We start from the raw sequence: 13,601 nt of genomic DNA, 5'->3' as shown, positions 1-13,601 counted from the left end.
GAGATTGCCGTTTGCACATTAGTCCCGCCTACTACCGGAGAAACCGGCAGTTCTTAAAAGCTTAAGAATTCCAAAGGAACTCCGTTATTTTGGCAGGAACATGTAGCGCGTCAATTCTGCATATATAATCTGTATATAAGGCTCTCTCGCTCTGTATCTTTCTTTGAATGTGTGTGTGATACAAAGCGACGGCTAGTTGTGTGCCTTCACACTAATGTTGACAGTTCGTCAAAAACAGATACACTGCGCAATGTGAAATGCGGATATGACCTAATTGGCCATAATCATTTGCTTAAAAAAACAGTTATATAAAAATACTACCTTGCAATTTTAAAATCACTTTAAGCATGCATTGCATTAAACTTTTTTTTTTTCATATTTAATAAACATAAACATATTAAATTCAATAAAATATTCATATTCATTCCTAATACAGGAATAAGTTGTGTATTTCTCAAGTCACTGACCTTGAAGAAAGAAAACCAGAAAAACCTCTAAAATGGAGCAGGACAAGATGTTCATGTCTAGATGTTTATATACGACAGACTGAGGCATATGTGAAACGGACTTCCTCACACTGGCATTTTATGCAAGAGCACAAGTGTTTTATCAACCAGCACATCACTTTGACACTTTGACACTTTAGACGGGTGTTGATGAGTGTGTATCACTGACCTACAGGAGAATAATGAAAATGCGATTACTTATATTTAGAGGTTTCGTTTCATCTTGACGCTCACAAACTGGCACGATGTTCACTCTAGTTTGTCAGTGTTGACAATTATATTGTTTAATAATAACAAACAAAGAATACATTTTATTAAAGTAAGATGCACTGTTGAAACGTAAAATGTGTGGTTTATATCTTGCTTAAACATCCTCAGGATGTTTCCTCTGTCCTCCATCCTTTGTGGGAGCAATAGACCTTTTTCACATTTCCAGGATTGAGGAAGTAAACTATAACAGGATAAATTTGGACATCAGAAACCACAAATATCATTTTGGTGTTCCCACACATTTTTGGACCTTCCTGTGTTCCTATTATTTTATTTCAGTGCTCAAGACTGTAATTGCATAAATGGAATTAAATCAGACATCTGCGCCCTGCTGCCTGGTTATAGACATTGCTTGCTGAAAGACCCTGATGCTTTGTGTTGCACCTGAATGATGTGTAGATATTTAATTTCTACTGCTTTGTACGTTGTTTTTTTTTTAATTTTATTTAGCCAATGCACCTTTTTCTTCCTGTAAGAGCGGGCCTGGCCATTTGTAAATTTTATGGGTCTGGCTTCTGGTCTTATCCATGTGTACAAATTAGCTTGCTTTGCTGCTTGCAATTCAGTTAAATGTAGTGTCCAATGTTTCCTATAATATGTCTGTTTACTAATCAAAGCTCTGTGGTTTCTCTTTCAGTCTTCTGAATTTAGGAAACACATGCTATGAACTCAGTCATTCAGTCCTTTATCCTTTCGGGAAGATTTGCTCTCCCAGCTGGAGAATCACAAAAACAGTGCAATGCTGATCAAGTGCCAGCCGTGATTCTACAAATATATCTAAAATGTTTCTATTTACCCTACCAGTCAAATGTTTTTATATGATAAGATTTCAATGTTTTTTTTTTAACGAAGTCTTTTCTGCTGACCAAGTCTGAAATTATTCTTTTTAGTATACATTTCATCAGTTCATGCATTCCCTAGGAACCAAACCTACACTTTAACATATGTTACAGTAAAAAAAAAAAAAAATCAATCCAGTGAGTTAGTATCCATTTTTTCATCATCCGGGATAGTTATCTCTGAAATGTCTCAAATGTCTCTGAACTCATTTAGTTCACTCTTAGTGAAGTGCAATATAATTTATAAAGTGATTTATCTTGGCATTTTTGGTAACTGGGGGCCTCAAGATGACTTGAAATGATTTAAAATAAGCTTTAAAAAAGCAGTGTTGGGTAAATTACTCTAAACAAGGAATGAATTACTAATTTCTAATTATATCTTTTACAGTGCAATTAGATTACTGTACAAATTACTCTCTGCAAAAAGTATTTAATTACATATTACTACACTGTAAACAAAATCTGTAGAAATTACAGTATTACTGGCAGCTGGTTGCCAGTAACTTACTGTAAATTTAAATTTATGCTATTTACTGGCAACAGTTTGTTCAAAGTTAATTGAACATTAAACATTAACAAGTCTTTATCTTTACAGAATAAAACTAAAATAACAGTCTCATGCAAAGCATTCTGGGAACCAAAATCTGAAGGAAAAAACAGAAAAAGGTTGATGAAGGTTTCTGGTTCCCAGAATGCTTTGCAGTAGGTTGTTATTTTATAGTTTTATTCTGTAAAGACAAAGACTTGTTAATGTTAAATGTTCATTTAACTTTGAACAAACTGTTGCCAGTAAATAACATAAATTAAAAATCTACAGTAAGTTACTGGCAACCAGCTGCAGAACTACAGCAAATTTTTTGCAGTGTAATCACTTTTCTTAATATCAACCTCCACAAGTTAATGAATGATGCGAGGATAGACATGAAATGGTTCTTTTAATCCTTTTAAATCAATAATAGATAACTACATAAATTGTTCTGGTCACACGTTAGATTAGGGTCCAATTATCACTATTTACTAACTATTAACAGATTTTTTGCATCAATATACTCCTAATTAATATTAAAGTAGTTTAATTAGAAATAAACTTTAAGGATTTAGAATGAGGTCTTGCAGAATTAGTCATTAATATGTGTTAAAGTAATAACAAACAGCTAATATCCTAGTAATATTCATGCTAAAAAAACAACTAATAGTGAGAATTGGACACTAAAGTCTTTTTAATATTCTTATTAGCTCACCAAAGTATTTAAAGGGTACATAAAAAGCATGCATTTTAAATTTAGATTTTAAATTAAAATGTTAAATTCACTATTGTATCGTATGTAAATGTTCTACAGTCTATACATTAGGTTCAATTACATAAGAAGTAACTGTAATTAAATTACAGAAAAATTAAGAGTAATCCCTTACTTTACTTTTTCAAGGGGAAAGTAATTAAATTACAGCAACCATTTAGTAACTAGTGCTTAGTTAAAACACACAACACTGAAAATAAGAGAGAAAAAGCATTAAAATGAGCTAAAACTATTAAACCAGAATATTTATTTAATTTTAACTCCTTCAGCACCTTTGTTTCTCATTGCCTTAAACTTTTATATATTAAGTAGCCTAATTAGAAAGTGAATTAAACATGTTCTCTGAAAACATTTACTTGCTTCCATGCACTGCAAAGCATAAGGAATCTTTTCTCTTCAGTACATTCATTTTAAAAGCACTTGTTCCCTTCCGGAGGGAACTCTACGCTGCGTCCTGGTTAGGACACTTTGGGAACTGCTCTCAGCGTGACCGGTTCTGAAGCTCTTATAAAACAACGACAATGAACTTGACATTGACCGGCGCCAGCCCATGACGTCATTAACAAGGCGCCTACTAGTATAAAGGGGCGCTTGTGAATACATCAACCATCTTTTTGTTCTTCAGCCGTACCTTGTTCTAAGCTCGAGTAGAATGATGATTCCTAGAGTACAGTTCAGCAAGTGTGCAGAATCCGTGTCAGAGAAATCCGACACCAGATGACGTGCGCAGCCTGTTTGTTATGTGTTTGGGTGTGAGCACGCGCGCTCTGTTCTTGAGAGTGCAGAGCGCGTCCATCGTGAGAGTTTCTCTCTAAGGAAACTCCGCTCTCGTTTGTCCCCTTTTCCGAGGGAATCGGGACATTTATCTGCCCTACGCGGCTCGGGTCCCGTTGCAGCCGAGGCTGCACGGAGAACGAGCCCGCGGTGGTTACAGATGAAGCGCGCACACGAGTTGAGAGATGTGTAATCTCTCACGCTCGTCAGCCGCGGACGAGGGCGAGCTGCGGGCGAAGGATGTATTAATCTCTGACATCCTTTGATACAGCAGCAAGTGCTCTACTGGTTTTAGCCAGGTAAGCAGGATGTGGCTGTTATGGGCGAAAAGTGATTTTCTGAGCTCTCACAGCCTGCCTGCCCCGCGTATGATGAGCTGTTGTCTGTTATGAGCCGCGCTGCGGTCTGCTTTGATCTGCGGTGAAAGCACGTGCAGGGGGAGGTTGCTCATAGCAATTTATATGAGCAATTTCACCCTGACCATAACAGACCAGTCCCCATATACATCCCATTCCCTCCTGATCTATATATTAGGATCGGGAGGGCATGGGATAAACCATATTCAGCCGCACTCATCTATATCAGCATGTTAGTTATGCTGGTGCAGAGTGAGTGCGTGAGTATGGCGGGGCGTCGATGCCATCGCCTGAGGATATGCTTGCTGCCTCTCGGCGTGGTGGCGTCGACGCTGAGGGCATACGCGGCAGCGGGTCAGGCTGGTGCTGCCTGCACGCAGTGGCAGTGTTGCAGGCGTACCGGGCTGATCTGCTGGAGGATGAAGACCCGTGGAGATGGCTGAGCTGTTTTCACACCACAGGCTTGTAGGTGAATTTTGGCAGACATCGGGGAGAAAGATGAGTGCTTTCTCCTTGATGCGCCAGTCTCGCCTTCCGAATCATTCGGTACATCCGTCGTTACGATGTTCGACTGACTCAGGGAGGCGGAGGCGTGCTCAGCGGCTAATAGATCCTTTGGGGTCTGTTATTTCTCACCGGTCCTCATCTCCACCCAAATGCAGGGGGAGCCTGGCCCCTCCTGGCCTGCGGGCTGGAGGCAGGGCCAGGCGGTTTGTGTGGCCACTCGAGACCCTCCTCCTGGGAGGGGTAGGTCTCAGAGGAGACGTGATGTGCGTTATGGGAGATGGGATCGTAGGGAAACGATCCTCTCCCTTCTCCCTCACGTCGTGCGGCCGCCCACCCCTTTTTTCCCCTTAAGACTCTGGGGCTGGGCTGATGATAGATTGATAAATTCAATCCGTTGGCCCGGTACATGAACTGACATATAGGTGTATATGTATATGTACGTATTCTTTGTCTACCAGCTCCGCTTGGGTGAGACTTTAGTATTTGAGCTACTGAGCTCCTAAGGTCCCTGAGTGTCGAGTGTAGCCAGGTCTTCCCTCGTTTGTGAGTTAGTGTACCAAGACCTCCACTCGTAAATAACTCCTGTAGGGGTTAGGCGTTGTCAGGCTTCCTCTCATTCTGAGAGTTATCCCTTGAAGCCTCCGCTGCTTTCGAGCTCGGCTTAGGCACTATTTATACCTGCATATGCATGTCTACACACCTACTGGGTGTGGCAGTCTACCCCGTCCCGTGGTAAGAGTCCCTCTAGACTCCGCTCGTCTGAGTGTGAAGACCGGGAGGTTAGGGTAGGTTCCCCACCCTCTTTTTAAGAAGATAGGAGCAACCCAGGGTTGAGCGCATGGGCTGCCTCTCTTTGTGAGTCAGTGCACTGAAGGCCCCGCTCCCCAGGGCCCTGTCAAAAAGGGAAAGAAAGAAGTTTCTTTAGTGAGAGAGGAAAGTTTAGAAACCCCCCCCCCTAAGTGTGAGGATTTTTTCAGGCCTCCTCTCTCTGAGAGTTGCGCTGACGAGATGCCCCTCTATGGAGGTTCTTGTCTAGGCTGATTTCTCACAGTTCTATCAGATTTGGGCAGTTCTGGGAGCTGGTAGGCTCTCGTGAGCCTCGCTCTACACCGAAGCTTACAGTGTTAGGTCCTCCTTGGCGGAAGCCCTGGTCTGGACCTCCAGGTTTCACCTTTTGAACCCTGTATAGGCGCTTACAGCTCTGTCCAGATAGCATTTAGGGGGTTGAGTGTAGTAGGTCTCCCCTCATTATTAATGAGCTCTGTTGGTTAGCACCTCCACTCCTAGACTTTCCTGCCACGGTGAGCGTTGTCAGGGTGCTGCAGGCTTCCTCTCGACCGAGAGTCCTTCTGTAGGAGCCTCCGCTCTTCGCTGCTGCTGATCAGACCTCCTTTCGCCTAGTGGCGTCATGATGTAGGTCAGGCGACTGGTCTTCCCTATGGTTTAGACTTAGAATGGTTAGATGTGTTCTCCTGCTTGAGAACCGTCCAGTTGCAGCCTTCGCTCCCCGCAGTGCTCCGCTTACAAGTACATACTCGTGGTATTTAGCTGGTAGGCCTGCTTAGGCCTCGCTAACTGCTGTGCTCTGTGCTTTGAGCCCTCTGCCAAAGCTGAGTATTGTTAAGGCTCTCTCTTTCCAGACTTGAAGCCTCCACTCTACAGATTCCTGTGATGTGGGTTCATGTACTTGTAGCGTTGAGTGTAGCCAGGTCTCCCCTCAGTGGGTTTTTCGTAAGACCTCCACTCTCGAGCATCTCTCGCTAGGGACTATTAGAATACCGCTCACCAAGACCGAGTGTTGTCAGGCTTTTTTCTCTCTGTGAGATTCGTTTCAAAGCCTCCACTCTACAGGGCCCTGCTCTGAGCATTTGGGCCCTGCTGTGAGTCCCGGTATTCTCTGAGCGTTGAGTGTAGCTAGGTCTCCCCTCACTAAAAATATTTGGGTGAGATCTCCACTCCATAGAGCTAGGAGATTGAGCGTTGCTAGGCTTCCCCTCATCCGAGGGTCTCTGTGAAGCCTCCGTTCCCCTGAAGCTCCGCTCCGGGTACTTTCAGACGTGAGTGTAGTTAGATCTCCCCTCACTGTATATTTGGTGTAAGATCTCCACTCTGTAGAGCTGGGAGGTTGAGCGTTGTCAGGTGTTCCTCTCTTTCTGAGAGTCTCTATGAAGGCCTCCGTTCCCCAGAAGCTCCGTTTTTAGTACCTCCAAGCGTGAGTGTAGCCAGGTCTCTCCTCACTTAGAGCGTTGAGGCCTCCACTCGTAAAGAGCTGGCGGATTGAGCGTGTTGGGGCTTCCCCTCTGGTGAGGCCCCCGTTCTCCAGAAGCTCCGCTTCCCGTCTTTCCCTCCAGGCGTGAGTGTAGTCAGGTCTCCCCTCACGAAGGGTTATTGAGATCTCCACTCCTAAGAGCTAGTGGATTGAACGTTGTCAGGTTTCCTCTCTTCCTGAGAGTCTGTTGTGAAGCCTCCGTTCTCCAGAAGCTCCGCCTTCAGTACTTTTGGCGTGAGTGTAGCCAGGTCTCCCCTCACTGAAGAGGTTATTTTGAGACCTCCACTCCTGAGAGCTAGTGGAGTGAACGTTGTCAAGGTTTCCTCTCCCTAGAGAGTCTTCTGCGAAGCCTCCGTTCTCCAGAAGCTCCGCCTCTGTACTTACAAGCATGAGTGTAGTCAGGTCTCCCCTCATACAAGGGTTTATGTTTGAGACCTCCACTCTTACAGAGCTCCAAAGCTCCAGGCTTTGCTGTCGCCTGTGATAATTATATGGTGTTTCCCTCGCTACGCTCTGGGCACCTTCTCAAACCCACAATAGTGGTGAGTACTCACGCGAAGCTTTTGAGCACTCCTTAAAACCCACGTAAAGTGGTAAGTGCACACGCAAGTCCTTGGGCACTTTCTAAAATCCACATGAGTGGTAAAGATTCCCCCCTAAGGTTGGGTTCTTTTGTAAAATCCTGTATGGTATGGGTTACGCATTATCCTCCGTTCCCATTCTAGAGTTGGTTCTAAAAACCCCTGGGTTTTTCCAACTCCACTACAGACAGCACTACTTATAGGATCGAGTGTCGCTAGGCTTCCTCTCATCTAGAGAGTCTTCTTGCAGAAGCCTCCACTCTCCTGAGAACTCCACTTAAGTGGTTCTATTGCTTAGGCTCCTGGAGCCTCATGGATCACCTCCAGTGTTGAGTGTAGTTAGGTCTCCGACCTCCACTCCCAGAGTTCCCCGCAAGCACAGAGTGTTGCTAGGCTTTCTCTCGTTTAGAGAGTCTCTTTAGAGCCTCCGCTCCTCAGAACCCCCGTCTAGTGTGAAGGCTTAAGGGTAAGCTTCACTACTAGCGGTGAGTGTAGGTAGGCCTACTCTCGCTTAGAAGTATCAGGCCTCCACTCCTAGGAGTTCCGTGCTTGGGTGGCCGAGCCAGCTGTGACGTCGGCCCGAGCGATTTTCGCCGGTAGTGGGGAGTGATGTTCCTTCTTGACTCCTCAATCAGTCAGTTGTTCACTTACTCCTCAGCATGGCGGCGTTGGTATATCGTTCCCAAAGTGTCCTAACCAGGACGCAGCGTAGAGTTCCCTCCGGAAGGGAACGTCTCAGGTTACGTAGGTAACCCTAGTTCCCTGAGGACAGGGAACGAGACGCTGCGTCTAGTAGCCATGCTTCGGGCCCCACTTACGTCTCCATCAGACAAAAAGATGGTTGATGTATTCACAAGCGCCCCTTTATACTAGTAGGCGCCTTGTTAATGACGTCATGGGCTGGCGCCGGTCAATGTCAAGTTCATTGTCGTTGTTTTATAAGAGCTTCAGAACCGGTCACGCTGAGAGCAGTTCCCAAAGTGTCCTAACCAGGACGCAGCGTCTCGTTCCCTGTCCTCAGGGAACTAGGGTTACCTACGTAACCTGAGACGTTTTTTCTGCACTCTAAAAATGCTGGGTTATTTTTTTTTTTCAAATGCTGGGTTCAGTCTGTTGGGTTGTTTTATTGGGTATTTATTTTTATTTTTATATTTTTATCCAGGAGCTGGATTGTTTTTTTTAACCCAAATGCTGGGTTCAGCCTGTTGGGTCATTTTGTTGTATTTTTGATATATTTTTTCCCAGGTGCTGTGTAGTTTTTCTGTAACTGAGGTGCTGGGTCATTTTCACTGTCAATACAAATGATGAACCCCCTCACATACCTACCCTGAGCTGGGTCAGTGTAACTCAATGTTGGGTAGTCTGTGCCAAACTGGTTAAAATTGGATACATTTGTCAACGTTTATTTTTTTTATTTATACGGGAAGCTTTCTGAATGAAATTAAAGTATGTACTTCATTGTATTCCTATCAAATTATTACTGTATAAATAGGAAAACATCTGTAGTTTCGCACATTTCCCTTTTTTGTTTAAATATATGTCCCAGCGAACATTTGCTTGTAATGATAGACTTCTAAAATGCAGCATCCACCGGATCTACACTCAAAGTAACGATGCATCAATGCCTCCATGGAAGTTCCACCTCCTGCCAAATGAATGCGTGATGAGGGCTGAAACACGACACGACTTCACTGTTATAAGTAAAAACGTTTTATTATGCTTCAGTGACTACAATAGGAGCGCTATTAATCTAGTGCAGCTATAGTCACGCTATGCGTTTGAAGGATTGAAACTTAAATGTCTGACGAACAAGATGGCATGAAGTAAAGATGTTTTTCTCAACTTTTCAAACATGAATATAAGTAATTTAATCAACTGGAACAGCCTACTGAATTACTGGATGTTTTTGAAGATTTTATGATTGTAAAAGATTGACTTGACATTGAATACAAATATTATACAGTTGAGGTCAAAAGTTTACATACACCTTGCAGAGTCTGCAAAATGTTAATTATTTTACAAAAATAAGAGGGATCATAGAAAATGCATGTTAATTTTGATTCAGTACTGACCTAAATGAGATATTTTGCATAAAAGACGTTTAGTGTACAAGAAAATAATACTTGAATTTTAAAAGAACGCCCCTGTTCAAAAGTTTACATGCACTTGATTCTTAATACTGTGTTGTTACCTGAATGATCCACAGCTGTTTTTTTGTTCATGAGTCCCTTATTTGTCCTGAACATTTAAATCTATCCAATAATGACTATGATTTTGAGATCCATCTTTTCACACTGAGGACAACTGAGGGACTCATATGCAACTATTAGAGAAGGTTGAAACACTCACTGATGCTTCAGAAGGTTGCATCGCAGAATTATGCATTCATTTTTTTTTTTTTTTTTGAAGATCAGGGTAAATTGCATTTTATTTTGTCTTCTGGGAAACATGTATCTTCTGTAGCTTCTGAAGGGCAGTACTAAATGAAAATATGATTTGTAGGCAAAATAAGAAAAATCCTCATTCTGTTCAAAAGTTTACACCCCCAGCTCTTAAAGCATTGTTTTTCATTCTGAAGCATCAGTGAACGTATTTCAGTAATAGTTGCATATGAGTCCCTCAGTTGTCCACAGCATGAAAAGATGGATCTAAAAACCAAGCAGTCACTGCTGGATATGGTTCGAATACACAAAAATGCTGAAAAACCAAATAATTTATGGGACCTTCAGGATTTTTCTGAAGAACAGTGGCCAGTTTAACTGTTCAGGACAAACAAGGGACTCATGAACAACTGTCACTAAACCAAAAAACTTAGCTGTAGTTTTTGGTTTATGGCTGATTTTAGAGTAAACTGATTTTACCATAACCCAGCATATGTTCTGTCCAATATTTACCCAGCACTGGTTTGCCAAATAACCCAGAAATGGTTGTTTTTAGCCCAGAATTTTTTTTTTTAAGGTTTATGAGGTTCCTCAGGGTTCGGTACTCAGTTCCCTTCTATTTTCTTTAAAAACTGGGACCTATAGCAGAGCTGCAGTAGCATAGTGGTATTTTGCAATATCATTTGGGAATAATATCCTCTTTGCTATGGGTCCTATAGAATAGATCACAAGAGGTTTGTAAAACTAAGCAAGAGCAAACATTTTTGGTATTAATTATTTCTATTTCTAAAGAGTTGCCCTCAATTACTGAACCATAAAGCCAGCAGGCTGTTCACGATATTGACATAACCAATAATTAAAGCAAGCAGGGAACACTTCTCTTTTTGAACATGCTCATAATGAATTATATGTGAACGTCAGTCATTTTAAAAGCAGTCCAATCTAGCTGATACAGTAGCCCAGGTATTAAGTAGTAATGCTCACCATGTTGAATACGGCCATGACTAGGATAAGTGCAGTGGTTGCCATGGTGAGCGCAAGTCGTATCCAGGGCTTGTTGGTGATGACTTTAGAGGAGCCAGGGAGCCGGGGCATTGTGCAGGAGGCTGCTTTGCCCCATTGCTACGGCAACAAGAGAAAAAAACAACAACAAAAAAAGCTTTAACTCCCACCAACGTCATTAGCATATCAGCTTCCATTCTAAATGCTCAAGGTTATGATTGTGCCCCACAAGTCAGAGACACATTAATAAACATAACTTCACAGTGAGTGAATATTACAACAATACAAAAGCCATCTATATCAACTGAGACAAAGTCAACATGAAATGCCATTCACAATCCATTTTACTTCCATGATTTCCATAAAAAGGCAATTGACTAAATTAAAGGAGAAGTTCACTTCTAGAACAAAAATTTACAGATAATGTATTCACCCCCTTGTCATCCAAGATGATCATGTCTTTCTTTCTTCAGTCGTAAAGATAGTTAATTCAGGATTTTTCTCCATATAGTGATCTTCTATGGTGCCCAAGTTTGAACTTCCAAAATGCAGTTTAAATGCAGCTTCAAACGATCCCAAATGAGGTTGTAAACGATCCCAGCCGAGAAAGAATGGTCTTATCTATCTTTTTTTAAATTACAATTTATATACTTTTTAACCTCAAACGCTTGTCTTATCTTGCTCTGCCTAAACGGTTTTATCCAGTTCAAGGCAGTTAGGGTATGTCGAAAAACTCCCATCTTATCTTCTCCCTCAACTTAAAAAAATCATTTCAAAATCATCCTACATCGATGATTTTGTGTTTACAAGGTGAACATGCAAAGAAGATCAAACACCCTTAACAAAAAAGGTAAAACAGCGATGTAGGGCGTTTTTGAAGGTGAGGGAGAAAATGAGATGGTGTTTTTTCGACATACCCTTCCTGTCTTGAACCAGAAAAGTTCAGGCAGATAAAGACAAGACGAGCATTTGAGGTTAAAAAGTATATAAATTGTAAAAAAAAAATTAATAAAAATAACCGATCATTCGACTAGATAAGACCCTTGGTTGGGATTGTTTGAAACCGCATTTGAACTGCATTTTGGAAGTTCAAACTCGGGGGACCATAGAAGTCCAATATATGGATAAAAATCCTGAAATGTTTTCCTCAAAAAACATAATTTCTTTACGATTGAAGAAAAAAGGCATGAACATCTTGGATGACAAGGGGGAGTACATTATCTGTAAATTTTTGTTCTGGAAGGGAACTTCTCCTTAGAAGATTTCTTCCCCGGTTTAGTAAATGCAGCTTCAAACGATCCCAGCATTTGTTTTTTTATTTTATTTTTTATTACAATTTCTATACTTTTTAACCTCAAATGCTCGTCTTGTCTTGCCCTGCCTGAACTCTGTTTTATCCGGTTTAAGACAGTTAGGGAATGTCGAAAAACTCCCATCTTATTTTTTCCTTCAACTTCAAAAGTCAATTCAAAATCATCCTACATCGATGCAAAGAAGATCAAACACCCTTAACAAAAAAGGTAAAACAGCGTGGTAGGATGATTTTGAAGTTGAGGGAGAAAATGAGATGGGAGTTTTTCGACATACCCTAACTGTCTTGAACCAGAAAAAAACTGAGTTCAGGCAGAGCAAGATAAGACAAGCATTTGAGGTTAAAAAGTATATGAATTGTAAATAAAAAATTAATAAATAAATAACCGTTCGTTTCACTAAGACCCTTCTTCCTCGACTGGGATTGTTTACAACTGTATTTGGGATCGTTTGAAGCCGCATTTTGGAAGTTCAAACTCGGGGCACCATAGAAGTCCACTAAATGTAGAAAAATCCTGAAATGTTTTCCTCAAAAAATATAATTTCTTTATGACTGAAGAAAGAAAGACATGAACATCTTGGATGACAAGGGGGAGTACATTATCTGTAATTTTTTATTCTGGAAGTATACTTCTTCCTCGGTTTAGTTTTTCTCCGCTCGTTGAGTCCTACACTACTTGGACCCCAAAAGCGAATCCATTGGCTGAAACAACTTTGTTTGTGTTTTCAATTAGTATTTTCAATTAGTAGTTTAGCATACCACTATTCACTGGCTCCCACGTTTGAGGCTTTAGAAAGAGAAGTGAAGGCTAAAAGGGACCTGGTTGTTTTGCACTATGAAGGTGAATCAGTAGTGACAGAAATTTTTGAATAAACTGTTCATTCAAGCAAAACTAAAACTGAAGAAAAAAAGATGAAACACCTGCCTCTGAATGCTTTCACCTGACATTGTGGCCTTGAAGAAACTGAGATGTGTTTGTAAAACGCACCTTGTGCTGATCGCAGTGCTAATGTAATGTCTGTAGAGGCCATGTAACCTTAAGTGACTTAGTTTTTATGCTACATTGTCAGGATGAGTATTAACACAAATGCAGTGGAACAGCACTTTACAAAACACTTAACCTAGACTATGTGCAAGAATGCTTTGGGCTTAAATCAAAAAGAAATAAAAGAGGTAGAGTAGCTAAACAAAAAAACGATAAAACCCTCACACCAGTCAATCACGCGTTTGGTTTTGATATTTAAACACAGCACTTCTAGTGGATAACCTTTACCCTTTTTTCGTATTTGTGAATCTGTGGGCCGAATGTGAACTCTCACACCAGATAAATGGGAAACAAAACTGAGAAAGACTCTTAACTGAATTCCATTGAGCTCCAGGCACTTATGACTTTGCCAGTTGTTTGTGAAACCAAAAGAGAGTCGTAATATAAAAGAAACTCGAAATATGAGTGCCAGAGCTTTATAAAAAATAAAAATGGCCCCTCATACTCGCAATCCCCAAACC

The 13,601-nt window shown here is 41.3% G+C and overlaps 1 protein-coding gene across 1 annotated transcript in view; it reads right to left on the bottom strand.

Moving 5' to 3' along the window:
* The window catches only part of adcy2b (adenylate cyclase 2b (brain)), a 122,447-nt gene that overhangs the window by 23,861 nt on the left and 84,985 nt on the right, over positions 1-13,601 (bottom strand). Inside the window, exon 16 of the mRNA XM_073822426.1 lies at positions 10,766-10,903. Coding sequence (XP_073678527.1) covers positions 10,766-10,903 — 138 coding nt within the window. The remainder of the gene's footprint in view (positions 1-10,765; positions 10,904-13,601) is intronic.

Source organism: Garra rufa, chromosome 17, assembly GCF_049309525.1.
Source record: "Garra rufa chromosome 17, GarRuf1.0, whole genome shotgun sequence".
In the NCBI taxonomy this organism is placed as follows: domain Eukaryota; kingdom Metazoa; phylum Chordata; class Actinopteri; order Cypriniformes; family Cyprinidae; genus Garra; species Garra rufa.
Note: the sequence above shows the minus strand (reverse complement) of the source record. Positions and strands in the feature narration are given on the sequence as shown.